At 40.3% G+C, this 21,627-nt stretch overlaps 2 protein-coding genes across 13 annotated transcripts in view; both read left to right on the top strand.

The window, feature by feature from the left end:
- Nucleotides 1–2,065: 2,065 nt before the first annotated feature.
- GFPT2 (glutamine-fructose-6-phosphate transaminase 2) lies at nucleotides 2,066–14,367 on the top strand. Its single transcript, XM_075163923.1, has 17 exons — nucleotides 2,066–2,132; nucleotides 2,787–2,912; nucleotides 3,482–3,540; nucleotides 4,052–4,186; nucleotides 5,618–5,679; nucleotides 7,308–7,387; nucleotides 7,667–7,784; nucleotides 8,488–8,651; nucleotides 9,201–9,296; nucleotides 9,402–9,499; nucleotides 9,845–9,965; nucleotides 10,285–10,442; nucleotides 10,578–10,692; nucleotides 11,305–11,432; nucleotides 12,128–12,295; nucleotides 12,733–12,894; nucleotides 13,506–14,367. Exons 4-17 carry the CDS (start codon nucleotides 4,118–4,120, stop codon nucleotides 13,548–13,550), a joined length of 1,584 nt encoding a protein of 527 aa, XP_075020024.1. The 5' UTR covers nucleotides 2,066–2,132; nucleotides 2,787–2,912; nucleotides 3,482–3,540; nucleotides 4,052–4,117; the 3' UTR covers nucleotides 13,551–14,367.
- Nucleotides 14,368–16,352: 1,985 nt separating this feature from the next.
- The window catches only part of MAPK9 (mitogen-activated protein kinase 9), a 31,228-nt gene continuing 25,953 nt past the window's right edge, over nucleotides 16,353–21,627 (top strand). For 8 of the 12 annotated variants that reach the window (XR_012676053.1, XR_012676052.1, XM_075164685.1 and 5 more), the window contains exons 1-2: nucleotides 16,353–16,497; nucleotides 21,049–21,221. Coding sequence is in view for 7 of the 12 variants with exons in the window: in XM_075164685.1 (XP_075020786.1) it covers nucleotides 21,100–21,221 (122 nt within the window). In the remaining 5 variants the exon portion in view is untranslated. Of the gene's footprint in view, nucleotides 16,498–16,988; nucleotides 17,172–21,047; nucleotides 21,222–21,627 lie in introns of those variants that run through there. The other 4 variants (XM_075164691.1, XM_075164690.1, XM_075164683.1 and 1 more) reach the window with 3 other exon arrangements.

Raw genomic sequence — 21,627 nt, 5'->3', positions numbered from 1 at the left:
AAAAGCCTTAATTGAAGGGGAAGAGGGTGTTAAATTTCAAACAAAGGCTTTCTCTATTTAAAACACTTGCTTGTCTGAACTGCTTATCTGTTGAGCTCTTAAAGTCTGGTTTTTCCTAACTGTAGTCTCCAGTCCTGACTTGTTGCTTGGAGAAACTGTTGAAACCGTGAAATTAGACGTTTCTGTTTTATTGGGGTACAGATGTGCAAGAGCTGATAAAAGGGCCTAATCTGTCCTTATAAATGCAGAAGTCCCAGGAAGAGCAGTAGGCAGAGAAAAGGAATGGTTGTGTTTTTCTGTGCAGGTGACCTTTTTATTACACCTTGTCTAAAGATAAAACAACATGCCCCAAACTCCTTCTAATGCAAAAATGCTTGTGTACTTTTGCCTTCCAAAAAAAAATTTGTGCGGAGGCAGAGAACCAGCCCCAAAACTAAAAAAGCCACGTCTTGGTTGCTGACTGATGTATTCAAGAGAAGAGGGATCAGACTTGCAGACTCTTCCAGCTCTGTTTGCCGAGTAGGCAAGGAGTGAGTTCACGTCTTCCCTATGATGCCTCTGTAAGAGTTGACCTGAGTAACACGGGGCAAGCAAACAGATCTTACGCCTCTGTTGAGCTGGGTTTGGCAGGCAGCATTGTGTCGAGGCAGCGCAAAGGGTGAATGCTTGTTTTTTGGGTGACCCTGTTTTTGTATCTTCTGTTTCTTTCCTTTGTTGTCCTATCCTTTTGACTTCTGCCCTTCCTTTGTGTTTACTTCTCTGTTCTCTTCCTGCTGAAGTGACTGTTGTAAACGGGATTAAGCTGGAGCCTTTCAGAAATAGATGTTGTGCCTAGTACCTACCCGTGGGTATTTAAGGCCATGACTTTGATTACAAAAGTCTCCTTGTGTTAGTATTGGTGAATATATTCCTTCTTTGAATGTCTAGTTTTAGATCTGGATATGAAATAGATCACAATGTTCCCATTTTCAGCTGCGTTTCTCATAAAAAGTAGAATTTTTTTTAAGCTCTCTCAACTGTTTAACTCTTGGTGGGTAACATGAGGAGAGTGAAACTGGCCAGGAAAGCGTATGTGTTTGCGTGGTGAAAATGAGGGTCCTGATACAACAATCCTTCGTTGATTTGAACTCTTTCCATTTAAAAACCTCCTAGGAAGAATTGTACTAAATGGGAGGTGGGGTCCCCCTAGGACCTCTCTGTGATGCTAGTTTTAAAGGGTTTTAAATTGAGTCTGAAGGGATACAAACTCTAAAAAAATCTTTGCTTCTTTTTCCCCCCTTCCTCTTTTCTCTTTAAACAGGAATTTTTGCTTATCTAAACTACAGAGTGCCTCGGACTCGGAAGGAAATATTTGAAACCCTGATAAAAGGATTACAGAGACTGGAATACAGAGGATATGATTCTGCAGGTATGTAAACGAACTCAACGAATTAATTTTAGCAACCAGTAACTACTTATGTGACTTTTTGGGTGCTTTCAACTTCTGCGTGTGGATTTCTCTTTTTTTTGTCCTGCAGATTGAAAGATCAGAATTAATTACCTTTATTATTGGATCTTCTTCAGCTTTTCTCAGGACTTTAAACTGGGTGTTTAGCTCTGTAATCAGATGGTGGTTGAGGTTTAGTACGCATACGCAAAGCAAACAGGGTGTGAGGAAGGAGACGACCATACAGGGTCATGTAGTTTGTGCCTCAGCCTTTTTTGTGCATGTGAGTCCCAGTGAAAGGATGAAGAATGCTAAACTTGTCTTTAAATTTGAGTTGGCTAATTTCATTGGGCAAAATATATCGGTTTGTCCTCAAGCAAAATTTGAGATGGCTTATGTATATTTTCATTTATGCAGTGGATATAGACTTCATATAATTTGATTCGAACATATCCAAGTCTAGTGACAGACTTCAAGTATATCCTATTGCAGGATAATTTTAAAATAATTGTTTCACTAGTGTGCGCTTGTCTGTACTTTCTCAGCCTTTTTTTATCCAGTTATTTCATATTTTAAATAACACTTGTGACTGTGTCCTGTACTGTAGGAGTGGCAGTTGATGGAAATAATAATGAAGATAAAGAAAGGTTCATCAAACTAGTGAAGAAAAGAGGGAAAGTAAAGGCCCTGGAAGAAGAGTTGTACAGTAGGTGTCTTAAAAATTACCCCTTTACTTTGGCCTCCCAGTCAGATAAAATCTGCATCTCGGCAGAAAGTCAGACCATGAAATTACAGTTATGATTTTGTACCAGAAATAACTGCATTGTGTAATCCAATGGCAGTTAAATTGGTTGTGCCCCCCAAATCTGCACTTGAAAAGCAAGTTGATCTTTAGATATAGTGCTGTTTTATCAGTCTACTCTCCCCTCTTTTGGTTGCTGCTTTGTTCAAGACCTGGGCTCCCTTTGTGCTTTACTCGGATGATTTCTGTGCTTGGTAGCTGAAACATCAGAACATGGACTCTGACAGAATTTATGAGCATTTAAGCATCTGGCTGTCATCACAAGCTGCTTTATGCAGTGCTTCCATCTGTGAAGAACTGAAATTGTGTTTTAATACATTTATATTATAATTTGTAGTAATGTGGTCTGTTTGCCTAGCTGGCAAAAAAAGTTTTAATCACAATAACTTGAACTATCTGAAGTGTAATGTCAAGAAAGCAAATGGTTTAAATGAAAGCCAGAAGATAACTTTTAGATTTTTGCCTGTAGGAATTCTCTTAGTGTTTTACTAGTGTTGTGTGTGTGTATGCGTGAGACTCAACTTTAAATACTCAGTAAACTGAATTTCTGATGTATAGAACAAGATGACCTGGATTCAAAAGCAGATTTTGAAACACATTTTGGAATTGCTCATACTCGCTGGGCGACCCATGGAGTACCAAGTGCAATAAACAGTCACCCTCAGAGATCAGATAAAAGGAATGGTATGTAATCTCTGCAGCACTCTGGAACTATGAATCTGAAATGGTTGAACCCACATAGTACCTATGTACTTTCTTCTTTCTAGCGTTATGCTATCTATTTTGTATACTGTTGCTATTCTATCTAGGTTAGACACTTTTATAATAAAATAGCCTCTTCTGAGGCTAAAGTAACACTGTAAAAGATTAATGAGATCTGTTTTCTGAAAATTGATGTAGTCAAAGGACAACATTCTTGTTTTAAAAGGTAAGACTGAAAATATAAGTGCATCAATATTGTCGGGCCTGGAAACGGGAGAATTCATATCGTTTTTCACTTGAGATGGCTTGGTGCTGTTGAACTGGGTGTAGTTTAAAACTGTCTTGATGATTTGGAACAACCTTCATATGCTTTCAGAATTTGTAAGAAGCTGCTTTCTGTTGTCCATGTTATGATAAACTGTAGGTCTGAAAGCTGTAGCAGGTAGTTTCTAGTGTACTTCTAAGCTTTTTTTCCCCTCTAATTTTGTGTTCCAAGTTAAGTATCTTAGTTTTCCATTACTGATGTATATATATTTTTTTTTTCCTTTTAGAATTTGTTGTTATCCATAATGGAATCATCACAAATTACAAGGACCTGAGAAAATTTCTGGTGAGTCTGTGGCAACTTGATTCTAAAACTAGAAAGTAAATGCCCCACCAACTACTGTCAGATCTTTCATGACTTTGTTGGAATCTGAATTCAAGTTTCTTGATACCATCTACAAAATAGTAGTGTGAAGGAATCTGCCTAATAAAGATATGCAGGAGCTGGTGAAGTGCAATATGTTCTTGTAATCCTAAATGCAAAGTACTTATGAGTAGAGTAGAAATTTGCGCTCAAATTGGTTGGGGGGGGGGTGGAGTGGGCTCCCTCCTATCTCTTGTTGCTTGACAGAGGCTAAGCAAGTCTTACTACATGTCTTATTACAGTATTTCTGAACGAGTAAGCTATGACAGGGTAAGTCTTTACATTTCGTCTATAGTGATGTATATCCACTAGTCCAGTGTAGTGTTCCAGTCTGTCTTACTGTGCAGTTTCTGATGGGAGACAGCTGAAAGGCTCTTCAGTTTTTCTTGCCTGAGGATGAAAACACTTTTTACTGTTCTATATGGTATTTCAGGAGAGCAAAGGCTATGAATTTGAATCTGAGACGGATACAGAAACGATCCCCAAATTGATCAAATACATGTATGACAACAGAGAGAGTGGGGACACCAGTTTTTCAGCCTTGGTGGAAAGAGTTATTCAACAGTTGGTAAGCGGGAAGTTCCTTCTTTTCCTGTACTAAAGTGTAACCTATTTGTGGGGTTCCTTAGTATTCTGCATTTATGTATTTAGATCCTCTGCAGGAGTCCTTAGAAGTTGCTGCAAATAATGCTTTTTGGCCTCTAAACAATGCTTAATAGACCAAGAAATTAGATTAAAACTTTGGAAACTTCGAAGGCTTTTCAGTGGTAAATTTTTAAGTTGCATTAGCAGTGATTTTTGATTTGTTTTTTTTAAAGCAAGAGGTTATCACGGTTTTTTAATGAAGCAGCTTAATTAAAAAAAACTTGTAGAGTCTCTGGGAGTTGAAATCTGTCATAAAGGGCAGTGTGTTCTTAAAGGCTATTCTGATTATGTTAAAACACTGCTGTGATTCAAGTTTGTCTAATAGTATGCCTTGGCTCCCATATTTGGAAATAGATCTAACAAGCTGTACTGGTTCATGGCATAGCTGGTCCCCAAACGGTGAAGTGGAAATCTACTGTTACTTAGTATGTGAACGCTTAAAAACTTTGATAGATGCATTGCAAACTTGGAGAAAGCTTGCTTTGTTTCCTCCCCCAGTCTCAGGGCAGATGTTTTCCCTCCCCTTCCTGCAGTTTCTTACGCTTTTTTCACCGCCCCTTTCCCTTCTCTGAAGCAGCTCTGTAGGATTCCCCTAGAGCAGGGCTGGGATACACCCGGAGTAAAGGCCTGTATGGGTCAAGAGGGAATAGTGGTGCAGCCACCTAGTTGAGGGGAAGGGCAGGGTGACTAGACCTGAGCCCAGAAGAGCAGAGCAGTCTCAGACTGGACTCCCTGCGAGAGGAATGAATGTTACCACCTCTCTCCTGTTTGCAAGGTGTGCGGGGGGCTTTTGCGCTTGCTTTTAGAATACTACTCAAGTTTGCAAGCTGTGTTAATACTGTAGAGTGGTTGATTGATTGTTCCTGTTTTTGTTCTTGTGTTGTGGATTTTGGTTTTTTTTCTTGATGGAGGGTTTTTTTGGAAATAGGTTAGTGAGAATTTGCTGCTTAAACTACTTCTAAATTTTAGCTGAAAATGCATGGTAAAATGCATTCTTATTAAAAGTCCTACTAAAAGTAAATGTCTAACAGACTTCATGTTGATTACGAATAATATCTTGGAGATTTTCTTACCCCTTGCATTGGAAGGTATTGGTTTTGTTTATAAAGATAGGCTAAGTGCTCACTTCCTGATCTTTCTGCTGCTGCACTGTTATGTGCATGTTAGCTTGTTCTGCTCCGTGACCAGTTCCTTTAAAGGTGCAGTCTGCCCTCCAGGAAGAGATTCCTGATAGTAGTAAAGAGCTTTCCTTCACAGCCTCCTCAGGAAGAGGGGCCCCAGTTTAATGAGATGCAACTAAATGAGATAAGTTGTTTAGGATTTTTTTTTTTCTCTCTGTTTGCATGGTTTCCAGGAAGGTGCTTTTGCATTGGTTTTCAAGAGCATCCATTACCCAGGTGAAGCCGTTGCTACCAGGTTAGTAAAAGTCCATTTTATACATAATTCATGCTTTCTTAGGTTAAAAAAAATGCTAACATCTCTTAAGAAAAAAAAAACCAAACCAAAAAAACCCCCAAAAAACCCCCAAAATCCCAACAACCCACACACACTAAAAAACCCCCGCAAGAACTATAGAATACTGATGTTTAAAGTGCTTAATTAATGAAAACTCGAAGGTAGATAGCTGCACAAGTGGAATCCTTGTGAAATGCAGTAAAGCTCTGCTGAGCATCTCTTCAACTGACTATTAAATGTAAGTTAATTTGAGCTGTACTGACTGCAGGTCACAGAATTTCCAGAGGCTTGTGTCGATTCTCTATAGTCTTTAACTTGAGTTTGTTTAATAAATTAGATGTGACTACTCACTTTTTGAGGATGCAAAGACTGTAGTGAAAAGTAACTGGATAATGTTTTCTTGCTTCATGCAAATACACTTTTGGTTGGAGATCATCCAAATGACACACTCAGAAGAATGTGCCACTGACAGACTCGTTCCCTAGTCTGTCCTTTTATCTGTCGCAGTGTGTTAATAAGGAAGCTCAGCGTATCCTCTGTTTCTAAAGTTGTTTTAAGAGTGTGCTAACGTTCCTCCTGTATCAAAAAGGGGAGGGAAAGGGTATGGTTCAATTTTAGTTCACATTGAGTAAAGACTGAGAGAAGTATGTTCAGGTTGCCTAAAAAGCCATCACACTAATAGCTTATACAAATAGTGTTCTATAGATGTCATAGCATTTATGAGTTTTTTCTGTATAAGTTCTACTTATATTTATGACTTGGAAAATAACTTTCAGGAAATGTAAAGATATTAAAGTAGCAAATGAAGCAGCAGTGGGAATAAAGACTGTTTTATACTACAACCAAAAAGCCCATTGCTTCTGTGGCCTAAAATAGGACTACATTAAAATTGTGAAAAAGCCAGCTGTGCCATCACTCTAACTGAAGAACATCTTCTGAAATGAACTATTCTATATGTGGTTCAGGTTTGGGTTTTTAGGACTGAGGGGATTAAGAGAAGCTAAACATGTAATCTGAGGTGTTGGGGGGTGTGTGAATTACTCTCTTATTCCTGTGAGATTTTTTTTTTAGTAAGCTCTTCAATATGGCATGTGACCCATATAATTAAAAAATTATCTTAATATGCTACAGTGTCAGAGGTGCGGTTTCTGAGTTTAAAAGGCTAAAGAGTGGAACAGTATTTCAACAGTAAAGAGCACTGGAGCTTACTGCTGGCTCACTTCAGAGGCAGAATAACCTTTGTTTAAAAACTGTATTCAAATTGGTGCCTGTCCTAAGCTTGCTTGTTTTTGTGATTACTGGAAGGAAAACAACTAGTTCGTATACATTTTTCTCTACCTGGGTGTAGTTCATGGGGAAAGAATCACCAAGGCATATGGCACTTACTAATATAATAATATTTGGCAAATCTTACAGAAACAAACCAAGTTTATATAACTCCTGCTATGTAATGGCTTTAGGATCAGGGTTGAGGAGAATCTTCCTATTTAGGAAGCTAGATGGGATATTGTCTTTCAACTTCACAGATGTCCTTTGACTTCTTTGTATGTACCTTTCTCTTTATAAACTTGCATGTTTTCCCTTTGTAGGAGAGGGAGTCCTTTGCTCATTGGGGTTAGGAGCAAGTACAAGCTCTCCACTGAACAGATTCCCGTTTTATATAGAACGTGTAAGTTGATAAATCCAATTACATTATTTTTAAGACCCAAAATTATTGTTACTTTATGATTAGAAATTAGGTTAATTGGTCTTTGTACTATAAAACTACCAGCTGATGCCCCAAATAGCTTCTTAGCTGAGGATATTCTATTTTTATACTACTGAATGCGTAGTTCATGTACATACACAAAATACTTGTGTAACTGTGATACCTTGAACCTGTATAGTCTGTAATCTCTAACTTGAACAGATCTGTTTTTGCACTTAAAGTGTCTCATTTCTTTAATAGGCAACATTGAGAATGTGAAGAACATATGCAATTCACGAATGAAAAGACTGGACAGCTCTACCTGCCTTCATGCTGTTGGGGATAAGGCAGTAGAATTCTTCTTTGCTTCAGATGCAAGGTAGTAAAAGTACTTAAACGTTTCTCAAAATACTGTTTTTGTTTAGAAGTGAGACAGTTCTGGAAATCTTACGCTGTCTTGCTGCTCTACAATTGTTTTTTGGTAGAATAGCTTCTAATCCAGGTAACTTCATAAAGCCCCCAGGGTTGAAAAATGTGAGGGCTTGACATCAGCATTTGAACTACAAACAAGTGCAATATCTGCCAATTGCTAACCTGTATGTAAAATACATCCAGTGTAGGAAGGTAAGTTGGGTACAAATAGACACTATCAGCCAAGTACTTGGCAGACTATAGGTTAGTCTGGGTTTTGACATTATAATCCAGCTATCAGAGGAGGAAATAGTGGTGTGGTTCCAAACTTGGTGGGAATCTGGACATCAGGCAGGCATTTATCTCAGAAACAAGTTTGTGACCTTAGGGGTCCATCAGGAACACTGGGAGGCAAGATCAGACCAGCAGGAACTTGCTGATGTGAGATGCCGTGCTGTGGTTCCTGAGCCTTCCGCTCCAGGTTCCTGTGAGAATGCAGGAGGAGCAGCAGATGGAGCCATTTCCTTTAAGATGGCTCTATCTGTAGTTATGTCCAAAAGGAAGATAGAAGGGGGGCTGGATGCTGTGTGGCATATTTAATTGCTTTGAGGAGTGCTGCTACCAACTCTTACTGACATGTCAGGTTTGTCTTGCTTCTGTTTTTTCTGTAGTGCTATCATTGAGCACACCAACAGAGTCATTTTCTTAGAAGATGATGACATTGCAGCAGTAACTGATGGGAAGCTTTCAATTCACCGTCTTGAACGTTCAGCTAGTGATGATCCTTCTCGGGCCATCCAAACCTTGCAGATGGAATTGCAGCAAATCATGAAGGGTAGGTTGAAACATCTGTAAACGAGTATCAAAGATGGATAGTTACTGACTGTTTGTGTAGTAGATAAGGCAGAAAATTGATAATTTGTTGTAAAAATGACCTGATATTTAGACTGTTCGTACTGGGAGCTGGCAATTTAAAGCTTTAAGACCAAGGGAAGATGGGCGGTATGGGACCCTACCCATTTTTAGCCTTGGAAAAGTCCTAGATACTTCTATTCATCTCAATATTTAGTGAAAATATAACTAATGTCAGCACGTTGTTGTAGTTGTTGGCAAACTTTGACTGTAAACTAAGAACTGAAGTGGAATACAGAAGTTTCCTTAAAAAGCAATTCAGTTACCTTGTCAGTGTTGGGAAATCCAACCAAATAGAGCAAACTACCAACCCCTCCTTTCTTCTCGCCTATTCCTAAGCTTTGGTGTAAGCTAACACAGTCATTTTAAATTAGCTTGCTACCACAGGTTGTCTTAAAAGTCGTCTCTTTGTAACTGTAATAGACTTCAAATAACAAACCTAAGCATTACCATGTAATGTTTTTCTAAACAGGTAATTTCAGTGCATTCATGCAAAAGGAAATTTTTGAACAACCGGAATCAGTTGTCAATACGATGAGAGGCAGGGTGAATTTCGAGAGCAGCACAGGTAACTCAGAACAGGCATTCAAGCTGCACTAAGCCTGCAAATTTTTAACATATTAACTAGAAAATAAAATACACCATTGATATATGCTTGCTTGTTTGTTTACAGTTCTGCTGGGGGGGCTGAAGGATCATTTGAAAGAAATCAGAAGATGCCGAAGACTGATCATTATTGGCTGTGGGACCAGTTACCACGCTGCAGTAGCTGTATGTTCAGCTTTAGCTGAAACACATATATAACTCCTAGTTGCTGGGTTTTTAGACAACAGCTCTTCATATGCTTTTTCTTCTATATCTCAAACTTTGCCTGTCATTGAGGGGTCTCACCCTTTTATTTAGTTTTCCTTTTTGCCACATTCTTTATTAATGCTCCAATGCTGTTACCTCCCATGCTAGAAATTAACTTTTTTCAGCATGGTTTTTAAAGCTCTGGTGAGCTGTAATTATCAATTTATGTAATAAGAATCCATTTAGATTATCTCTGACTCTTAAGATTTCAAGACTATTGAATATTAACAATATAAACAAATATTGTGTGCTGCTTGAATACAGACTCGACAAGTATTGGAAGAATTAACTGAATTACCAGTGATGGTGGAACTTGCTAGTGACTTCTTGGATAGAAACACACCTGTATTCAGAGATGACGTGTGCTTTTTTATAAGTCAGTCAGGTGAGCTGCATTTACTGTTTGTCTTCAGTTGAGAGAAAACTATAGAAAAATTTAAAAAAGCCAATAATGCATTACTTTCTGCATGTTGCAAAGGAGGATGATGGCTAATGGGCCAGATTTGTCTTGAATGAAAGTTTTTTTCAGACTTGATTCAAATACATAGACAATGAGTGGGTGCTGAAAGAATGTTTTCAGTTGCATTTTGCCTTGTGTAAGTGTGCATGCAGTTATTTAGATCACAGTTGTGTAGAATTTTATGCTTTTCAGGAATCATTACTATCCTCTGTCAGCCTGAAGTTAAGATATTAATGTTTTCCAGGTGAAACTGCAGATACGCTTATGGCCTTGAGGTATTGTAAAGAACGTCGTGCTTTAACGGTTGGCATCACAAACACAGTTGGAAGCTCAATATCCAGGGAGACTGACTGCGGTGTACATATCAATGCAGGACCTGAGATAGGTGTGGCAAGCACAAAGGTAATTGCTGTTCAGTGTTTGACTTCATACTTCACCCCTGTGGAATCCAATTAAAATTTTAATTGTAGCACTTCAAACTGAGATCATACTAACTCTCTGCAGACTTAGCTGCTAAATGTTTTGTTTTGTCTGCAGGCTTATACCAGCCAATTCGTGTCTCTTGTAATGTTTGGCCTAATGATGTCTGAAGACAGAATTTCCTTGCAGAAAAGGAGACAGGAAATCATTACTGGACTAAAATCATTGCCAGGTATATTGATATTTTGGGTTTGAGGAGGGATAGGGGATGTTGTTTAATGGGCAATATAAAATACTACTCGGGGATGTTTTCTTTCTCATTTAAGTTTCACTCTCCCCCTCCTCCTGAAAGGTAGACAATATAAGAAAAATGGACTATTAGTTTCTGCACTAATTGCCAATTTTACAAGTGCACTTCCAAGAAGCTTGGCAGGAAGGTCAGAATTTTCACAGGTTGGGTTTTCTAGTTACAATAAGGTAGTTTTGTATGAGAAATATTATTTGATCTCCTAAATTGATAATTTCAAATTTTTAAAGCCTTTCACTTTAAATCAGGATAGATAAAAGGAAACTAATTCAAGGTGACTTTAAAACGGATGTTCACAACTTCCTTTAGAAATACATATGGGATTTACGAGCACTGCTTAAACCAATAGTTGATTTAAATTTGTTACTGTAAATAAGGCTGGAGAAAATACCCTTAAACTGCAGGCAAAGATGCAAAGTTAATGATTGAATTATATTAAGCGTATTTATTCTAATAGATCATTAGAACATCCTACTACAAGCAAACTATTTTTTCCAATTAAAGTTTTTAATATGTGCTTTTTGTGGGCTCCAATAGAAATGATTAAAGAAGTCTTGTCCTTGGATGAGAAGATACATGATTTGGCTCTTGAACTGTACAAACAAAGATCGCTGCTGGTTATGGGTCGTGGATATAATTATGCCACTTGTCTGGAAGGAGCTCTGGTAGGAACCTCTCAATATTGTTGGATGTTATTTAAAATGAGCTTTTGTGGCTTCTGCAACATAGTTTATTTCTAATATTTCGTTACAATTTAATTCTGCTGCAGTAAAACTGCTATGTATAACTGAGAGCATTTAGTCCTGTTGGATTGAACAAATACATAAGGTGAACCTGGATACGATACCAGTTTGTTTCTTTCACATAATAAATAAAGTGTTTAATGAGTCTATTTAAAAAACCCAAACAATTTAAAATGCTGACCCATTTGAAAATACATCAGAAAAACACAATGTGCTGATGTTCAGATGAGATGCTCATGCAGGAAACTTGTAAATTATGTTATGAACGTTCTGGTGGAATGGACACATATCCATCTCTCAGAAGTTTGAAATGTCAAAGGTAGACTGCATTAGCCAAGGTTGTGCTGAGTGTTTGGTGCTTAAAGTTCCTGTTGATTACTCCATTTCTTTATCTGCAAATGCATGCACACAGGCAAGCTCTGCTTCTGCCAGCAGCCTGCTAGAAATCCCAGCAGACAAGCCTGTCTGTTTTCACTATTAACTGATCTGTGAAAATACCAACTTGATGCCGTATGTCTGTATTTAAGTGGCAGATGTACAGCCTTGGTGTGTTGCTTCTTGTGGCTTCTATTTCTCATCTGATTTACTAGTAACTTGATGGCATTTGCTTTTTTTAGAAAATAAAAGAAATCACCTATATGCACTCTGAAGGTATCCTGGCCGGTGAGCTGAAACACGGGCCGTTAGCCCTAATAGATAAACAAATGCCTGTTATCATGGTGATAATGAAGGATCCTTGTTTCACCAAGTGCCAGAATGCTCTGCAACAGGTCACTGCTCGACAGGTGAGCTGTTTAGCTAATACGATGTCATAGGGAAGGAGATTGTGCATGTTGTATTGCTGCTGACTGTGCCTCAGAAAAAGGATCTATTGGTGTTTTGGGGTGTTGTAGGTTATTTTTTTCCTTCTAGTTATAAATAAAATGCTATATCTGCATTGTAGGTTGTCATTAAAGGTTAACAGTAGTAGTGAAAACTGATTGCATGTGGGTCGTTTGGGTTTTTTGTTTGTTTTGAAGCAAATGGAATAATGTTAAAACTCTACAAGGTAAAAACATTCAAGTCTCAAAACAGTGAATGACAGAAGTAATTATGCAAGACTGGCATTGTCTTTGTTAGCTACCTCAGGATCTTCAAACATACTGCAGGCATGCTGTCAGCCAATATTTCAAAGCACTTGTAAGCCAGCTCTTCACTTAACACTGCAAAATTTTATTTTCAGGGTCGTCCAATCATTCTGTGTTCTAAAGAAGACACAGAAAGCTCAAAATTTGCCTATAAAACCATTGAGCTGCCTCATACAGTTGACTGCCTTCAAGGAGTCTTGAGTGTTATTCCCCTCCAGTTGCTTTCATTCCACCTGGCTGTTCTCAGAGGATACGATGTAAGTGCTTTCTGTATTTAACACTCCAGTTAGTGCAGTTTTGAACTTCCTCCTACCAGTGTAAAGTGAAAGATCCAGTTACATGGCATATCTAACAAAGAACTATGATAATAGTTAGCGGAGCTTATAGTGACTGGTAGCAGAGATGGCATTTCAGTGCCAATTCTTCAGCTTTATATTTTTTTTAGTTGGTATCCTTCTAAAAATTATAAATATAATTTGGTTAGTTTGATTAGTTAAGAGTGCAGATAAGACTTTTTCAGAAAACTAAATCTTAAAATGTGATATTGCACTTTAACTTAGAATAGTTCAGTGCTTTGTACAGCTTAGTTTGTTGACGCTGGCTAGGTGTGTCAGTTTGATAATGATGACTGCTTTGGAAAGGTAGTCTCTGCAAAACAAATATGTATTTGTTAGGAGGGTTTTGGAAGCAAGGATGAATTCAACAGTGAGTCATTATTTGCAGATCTATAGTCTCTTGTGTGTGTTAATGTGTCTAGAATAAAGCAGAAGTCATTAGGAAGTCTAAAAAAAGCACACTAAATGACCTGTCAAATGCAGAATGTCAGTATTATTCTGTCATATACTGAAAGTCTGTCTCTTCATTCTAGGTGGACTTTCCAAGAAATTTGGCCAAATCTGTTACTGTAGAATAACAGCCAAGAACAGCCGATGTTTTTGTCACCAGACCTCTGAGTTACACTTGTAGAAATGTGTTGTTCTGAATTGATAGGTACACAGTTTTCTAAAGAGAATGACAATGCTAACTGGAAAGTGTCAGAAGGATTTATCTTGCAGCTTTAAAAGCTTTTGATGTGCCTTGTACCCAAGTGCTTCTGCTCACAGCAAATACTCCTCTACGTCCTGAAATTGCCAAAGAAGATAAGAATTGTTTACACATGGTATACCGAATGAACTTTTCTACTGTGCAATATATATATATATATACACTCTCTCCAGAGTAACTGTGAACATGTTTTTAGCCTACACTACTTAACTAGTTTTAAATATAGAGTATTTATAATGACAATTGTATAGCTTTTTTTAAGTTATTTTTTTAGTACATTGCTTATCTGTAGCATTGGTAATGCTCAGAATGTAAATACTGAGCATGTTGACTTGTGTACAGTTGTTAGGGTTTTTTCCCTACTTCAGCCTCAAACTGGAAATTTGTTGTCCCTTTTCCTTCCCCAGCTTCCCCTCCCCCTTTGCATCTGTGTTTTGTATTTAACCAGTCATTTGCAAAGCTCTTCTGTGGCTGTAAATTCCCAGCTATGTTTTAAATTTCTGCTTCTTTCAACTAATTATTTGAAAAGCCAGAGCAACATTTTGTTTTGCATACCACCCCAGCCCTTATTTGCATAACATGTACAGTGCAACAAAATAAGGGAACTGGGTGTCTTTCAAGTGATACTTCTGTTTGAAGAGTGTACAATGAAATTACAATGCAAGTAAAAGATTATATAATTCTTGTTTTGTGTTTGGTGGGTTTTTTGTTTGTGGGGTTTGTTTTGTCTTGTTTTTAACTCGATGACTCCTCATCTCAGGTCTTGAACACAGGTACAACACCACAGTACTCCGATACAAGTGGGAGAGTCCGTGTTCTCCCCCAGTCTTGCCTAAATCCTGATATCAGAGTTCTTTCCTCTGTTCCTTGGTTAGTTCTTTCTGTGTCATGCAGGTCTCCCAGGTAGGCACACCTTACTTTTCCTCATCCAGCAGCTGTGTTTCAAAATAACGTGTCGGGTTTGGGTAGCTTGCTCCATATCACCATCTTTCTGAAGCACATGAGTACAGGAGAATTGAATTTGGTGACTGTTTGTCAGTGTTTTGCCAGGTGTACTGATACAGCAGCATGATCTCTGATTGTAGCTCCTACTGAGGTTCACACCAGCTATTGATTAAACCTTTGCATTTTACCTTCTGCTGACGTAGGTGAGAAAGAAGGTGGGAAGAAATTTCCTGCGGGTGAAAATAGAAGCTGTGTCTGTATTTTTACATACGCTGTTCATGGTCATAAAGTTGCCTCCTTGGCCAAGAAAAAATTGCCATAACTTGCATTTAATATAGTATCTAAACTACAGCTACTGGGATATATATATAAAAAACCCAAACACCCTATACCAGCAAATATGAAAATATGAAGTACATCTTCTAGCTAGGACTAAAGCCTTATTTTATTAACATATGTATTTGCAAAAAGCACACTTTGCTAGTTGTGAACTAACTAGCAGGAGGAAGCATATATAAGCCTCAAAGAAATAAGGTAGATACACATGTGAAGTTCTCAGCTCATTTGTTATTTTGGAACAGTCAGAAATCATAATATTTAATTTCTGCAATTTATTAAGTAAATCCTTGACTAGTAAAGTTTTCTTTATGATATGCCTCTGCAGGCTTGCTTCTAAATGGAAATGTTTGAATGATTATTTAGGTTAACAGCTTGAAAGTGTTACACTAGCTTGTTTTAAGAGGAGCTTCTTACTGAAAACTGCTCTAGTACTTTTTGTAACCACATTAAAAAACCCAAATCATAATGAAAAGCATAGTGATAATCTGACCTGGAGGTCAACAATATGTGACTCGGTATCCAACATGTTTTGGTAAGTGATGCAAAGGCCCCTTTTACTGTCTGTCTGGAATTAGTATCCTCTTCACATTAAAAAGCGGAGCTATTAAAGGAAACTGATGTTACCTAGTCTATATGATAGATTAAATTGATTTTTTTTTTAAAAAATTACAGGTGTGTTTTTCTAAAATCAGCTATGAGACTTAGAAATCGCAGAAACGAAAGTTGTCATTAGACCTAGGAGAGGTGGAAAAATGCATTATTTTTAGTCAGCACCTGTTCTAAAAAACAAGCAGTCCTGATGTCAATGCAGGTGGCATGACAATGTATAGAAGGCTTACGATTTTTGAGTGGGGTCACAAATACCTGGGCTACCTGGGGAGGGAACAAATCCCTTCCCACCCCGGAAAAGCCACGTGAAGCCCGTGCTCAGGGCCGTTGCAGACCCAAGGGGTCAGGGCTTGCAGCTGCGTGACCCTGCACTGTGGGACTGGGCGCTCTGTGGTCATCCCAAAGCACGGAGGTGAGGTGACCACGGTTGCCAATGTGTGACGTCACTTTGCTGTGGCGCCATGGGAGGTGTTCACCTCACTGAGCACTTCTCCCCGCTTGCTGGAGCAGGGCGGCTGTGAAGATTGGTGCCACAGCAATTCATGACGAAGCACTGCTGTGAGGTGACATCATAAATATGGTGCCAGGTTGACGTGCGATGATGACATCACGCCAGGGGGCGGGGGCTGCGCCCGGATTGGCCTGAACTTCCCTGTCTCCACTGCAGTCCTTCACCGCCCTCCCTTATATGGCGGCTAGTAGGTCCCGCCTCCGGGGCTCGGTTGGTTGCGCTTCGCCGGCAGAGGGCTACGATTGGGCTGAGCGGCTGTCTGTCAGCGGGCGCAGGCGTGGCGCGGCCCGTGTGGAGCGCCGGGAGGCCATTGTGGCTGGGGCAGCTCTGCGCGCCGGAGGAGGAGGCGGCCGCGGCCCGCCAGCGCCGCGCCCCGTCCCGTCCCGCCGCAGCCTGACCAAGGGAGGAGACGGTGAGGGAGGCCGCCGTGAAGGGGGCCCCCGTGAGGAAGGGCCCTGCGGGCGGCGGGGCCGGAGCTGGAGCGGGACGAGCTGCCGGCCGCGGGGCCGGCTCTGTGGCGACCGGAGTCCCCCGCTGCTCCCGCGGGCCCCGCCCGCCGAGGCGCGGGCAGAGCCGGGGTTCCCCGCGTGCCGCTGCCCCGGCAGAGCGGGAGGAAGGCGGGGGGAGCGACACGAGCGACGCGGCAGGGCTGGGGGCCTTCCTCCTCCGCGCCCCCCCTGCGGGGCTGCCCTGGCCGAGCCCCCCGCCCTTCCCCGTGCCGCAGTGCCGGCCCCGGCCCGCTCCCGGCGGCGGCCGCGCCCGCTGGGCTGCGGCGGGCGCTGCCTCTCCTCCGCCTTCTCCGCTCTGGCTTCGTGTCCGGCCCGGCGCGGGATCGACCCCTGCCCCGCGCCCGCCGGCGAGGGCCGGGTGCCGGGATGCCGCCCCGCCGTGCCCCGCTGGTGCCGCGGTGTGCGGCCGGGCCGGCGCTCGGCGTCCCCGGGAAGCCCCCCCGTCCTGAGAGCCTCGAAGGGAGCGCGGCCGAGCCGGGGAGCGGCCCGTGCCGCGCGCCCCTCTCGACGCAATGAGAGCGAACCTGAGCTTCCTCTTGAGCCGAAGCGGTTTCTCAGCAGAAGTTTTAGAAGAGATGTAAGAAGTGCTCTTGCTCTGTTATACGGCTGTTACACGATTTTACAGTAGCGTAACAGGTTATGACAGATGCATGTTTAAACTTCTTCCCTCTTTCCACCAACTTGCCCTAGCAGGGGTGCTGAGATGCATCCCGTGTTTGTCAGCGGTCTATGTTTAACAGCCGAATGATGCTGTAACAGGTGGTTGGTAAAATCTTCGGTCAGCAATAGTTTGGGTTGCTTAAAGAAAAAGGTGGACTTTTCCAAGAGCTAAACGGATATGGATTACCTCTAAACTCTGCTGTAACTGGTCGACATTACTCAGCTACTGCTTTGCTCCGCTTACCTTCTGTAACAGACTGTTCCAGGGTTGTGAATAGAGGGATAGGAGGTAACTCACTATGATTTTTCTTGTTGGACTCATACCTGTTGATATATATTGCTGTAAAGATTAAAAAAAAAAAAATCCAATGGTATTGGATAATAGCCCTTAAAAGGGCACACCTGAACTTGAAGTGCATTTGCAAGGGTGAATAAGAGAATGGAGGGAGATTTTCTGCACAGAATTTTCGTATCTTTTCTTTTCATAAATATATATATATGTTCATTGTCTATTCATTCTGTCAGCAGTAGAATTTTAGCTTGAGGTTTAAAAATCAAACTAAGTTTTTCGATGTTCGTATGCTTCGTTGTGAGTAATAGCATTTCTGTAACCAAAACAGCCCTCGGAATGTGTTCCCAACTGCTACAACCTGTTTGTTTCAGAAGCTTTTGACTTGAAGATATCCAGAGGACAGATCTGGTTAATAATAAGTTGCTATTTTAATAAATGCCTTTTAGGGAAGTGACTGTTTGATACAGGATATATGCTATTGTGCAGTTCCTTTCAACTTTTAAAAATTTCTTAGTGGAATTCCGTATAACAACTCATAAGCCTACTGATGGTAGGTTTGGTGTGTTGGTTATTTTTCTAGTTAACTTTCATGAACTACAGGTTGAAAACCACTCCTGTAAGTTTCTTGCATGTGATGTGCTCAGTCAGCTTTGTGATTCTTAAATTTCCCCAAGCAAGTTATATTTTAAAAAAAAAAAAAAACAACACTCAGTTTATATGCATCTTGTGCATGCTCTAAAATAGAAAAACATCTTGAAACGTTGTGATTCAGTAACATGCTATTATCAGTAAGTAGAAGTATGTTTGCTGACCATCCTGTGACTTTTACATTTGCTGCTGGTCCTGTTTGGTGCAGCTGCAGCTCGGAGGCCATAAATGAAAACTCATATTTCAGAAATGGAACTAATGCCTACTTCCAAAAAATTCCTGTATAGGAGAAGTGTGGAGTATGTTGGCTGGAGTGATGAATCACATTATTTCAGGTAGGAGAGTAACAGCTCAGGATTAAGAAACTTACTTGCCAGATATACTTTTCGCTTGAGCAATGGGAAATCTGTTTTTATTTAAGGGATCTTGCCCCCCAAATAGACTTTCTGTCTGAAAAATCCATAGGCGCCTAATTTTACATTAATGTGTGTGTCTGAAATCATATATGTCCTGATGCATCTAAGCAGCGTGCAGCCCAAGTGAAAATTAGGGCTCAGCGTATGGAGAGGCTGAGTACTTAGCATGCTGAATTGCAAAGGATGTCAGAATACATAAAACTTGTGTGTTGTGATGCCTCATTCCCTCTTTGGGTCTTGTCTAAAGAGCTTATCTGATCTCTAAATGATTTTTAAAAGATGGCTTTGTGCAGACAAGGTTCCTTAAAGGAAGGGTTTCTCTGGTTCAAGATAACTTCTTTATCCCTGTTATAGAAGAGTGTTTCATTAACCCATGAAGAGGTTTGGCATAGTTCTTGTGTAACTAACAGGTCTTTAACTCGATACTCAGCTTATGCAAAACCTATTCTTCTTTGGTTTTGTTCTGTAAATCCTTTTCAGAGATAAGATCTTGACCTTCCAGCCGTACCTTTCTTCCAATGTATGAAGATTCACTGAAAATACCATGGCTGCTAGGGGACTGGTAATCAAAGAATTTGGTACCTCAGAGTCCATGGCTTCGGAGTAATAAAAAGGGTTGGAAAGAAGAGTGGGTTTTCTCCTGGGATGTCGTAGGAAAGGTTGAGAGCGCCTCTTAAGGCAGCGTTTTGGTCTCACATTAGTGTGAGCTGATTGTGGAACTGCATCTGACTGCCCCTAAAAATATTGTATAGGAGATGTAATTCTCTTCCTCCCCCTACTATTGCGGTGGCAGAAGCAGAAAGTTGATGGCTCACATTTTCCCTTTGCTGATCCTTTCTCCTCTGCTTTTCCTCTTAAGCTTCTAAGAGGAAATACCAAGTAAACTTACTGTCTAAAGTGCTACCAGAGACGACCAAGTTGAGTATCTACTTCTTAAAATGCTGCTTGGATTTTGAGAAACTAGAAGGTAAAAGGGATTCTCAACAGTTCTTGAAAATCCCTTAACCATTACCAGTTCAGTTTAAACCCAGTCTTTATGAGGATTTGGAGGTCTTCTGCCTGTTTCACTTGCAGATTTCTTGGAGTTCATCTGTTGGCTTAAGCCATGGAAGAGCTGCTGCTCCCTCCTACATGCACCTAGGAAGAGAGAGGTCCAAATACTAATTCTTGAAGCAACCAAAAGCTATTTGTGTGGCTGTATGCCCTTCTAGGATGGGCTTCTGGGTTGCTCTTGAGGCTTTTCTGTTTTGCATTGGCTCACAAATACTCTGTGGGCCAGCGAAGAGAGAGCGACTAGCTGCTCTGTCTTCAGCTAAGCCAGGCGCTGTACAGCCAGTGGTGAGGACGGCTGCTCTGCAGAAAGGTGATCTGCTCTCATTTCCTGGTTCAAGGAACACCTGACTGTGCAACTTTGGGCTGTAATGACACTATCTGTCATAGTGAATGTGAAATTAAAAATGGGAGAATTTGTTAGAGACCTCTTCAGTAATTGCTGAGGTAATTTTCTTGTAAGGTTTGGAAGGGGGATGGAAGCCCAGGAAAAGTGGAAGTCTGTACTCTCGTTACTGTAGCATCTTAGAGCTAAAGAGGTTGAGTCCATTACCTTGCTCCTCGATGTAATTACCTACCTCTAATTCATTCTTGACAGGCGGATATAACTTATTCTTTATTATGAACAGTCATGAAAGTCTCTTTCAAACTATAGCACAAGACTCTGATTCTTGTAGAACTATAAATACGCGAACTGATAGCATAGGATGTTATGGTGTGTTTAAAATGAGAGGGAGAGTGGGTTGCGATAGGCATGGATCAGGGAAGGGTTGCATGGCAGAGGTGAGGAGGCAGAGCCCTGCTTGAAATTTCCTGCTGAACTAGGTTGAAAGGGACTGTGGAGAAACTGCAGCAGCCATGGGGATTCTGGCAGCACTTGTTTTGTTTCAAACCTGTTTTGCAGTTGTAATCAAGTCTTGTATTAAAACCCTGTTTCTTTCTATGTCTGTGGACTCCATGGGTTTCTGCTGTTGCTTTTATCTGCATTATCAGTGTTTGAAAGACATTATTCTTTTTTTTTTTTTCTGTAATACAGAAATTAATACAGTTCTAGAACATAGTAATTCTAAGTTAGAGGGTATCCTTCAAGGGGTAGAGAGTTCTTGGATTTGGGTGGTTTTGTTTGTTTTTACAGTTGTTTACTTAGCTGTTTTTTGTTTTAGGGATTGGAATAGAAACATGGATTTACTTAAAGCTGTGAAGGCTATAATTATTTGCTGTCTGTCTGCAAGTATTTTTCATTAGTGGTAATACATGAAGTTGAAAGATTGCTTATTTAGTGGTATGCTATTGAAAAATTCATATGTATTAAAATATGTGTAATATCCAACTTGTGTGCCTGGAATTAGTGAGAGATTGAACATTTGTTTTCTTTTTTTTTCTTTAAGATCTTGAAAACTTGACGAGGTCCTTGAGAGAAAACTACATGACACTACACCATGAGTGACAGTAAATGTGATAGTCAGTTTTACAGTGTTCAAGTCGCAGATTCAACGTTCACTGTACTAAAACGTTACCAGCAGTTGAAGCCCATAGGATCAGGGGCACAGGGCATTGTTTGGTGAGTCATAAATACTTTATTTAAATATAACAAGCTATAAATATAAAACAAAATTTGAATGTATTCCTGATAGAGGCGCCAGAATGTCAAATACTGATAATTTCTGTCTCTTGCTACAGGGCTATGGACTAAATAAATTCTAAACTACCTGCTTTCTGTAGTTCATGCGCAAAACTCTTTTTGTTTTGTTTTTAGGGGAAAATTAATATTTGGATAACTGCATAAATTAAAATGGTCAACACATTTCCTTTCATTAATCGCTTTATTTCTGTTTCTAGTTCTCGCATTCCCCATGCAGTTATGATACTGCAGTGTAAGGTATGACAATGCGATGGTGAGAGATTCTGGGTTTTACTCGTTTCTTCATCATGGCCCCCTTTCTTCCCCCCCCTTTTATTCCCGATCA

This window comes from Calonectris borealis, chromosome 15 (assembly GCF_964195595.1).
Source record: "Calonectris borealis chromosome 15, bCalBor7.hap1.2, whole genome shotgun sequence".
In the NCBI taxonomy this organism is placed as follows: Eukaryota; Metazoa; Chordata; class Aves; order Procellariiformes; family Procellariidae; genus Calonectris; species Calonectris borealis.
This window is presented reverse-complemented; position numbering and strand designations above follow the sequence as displayed.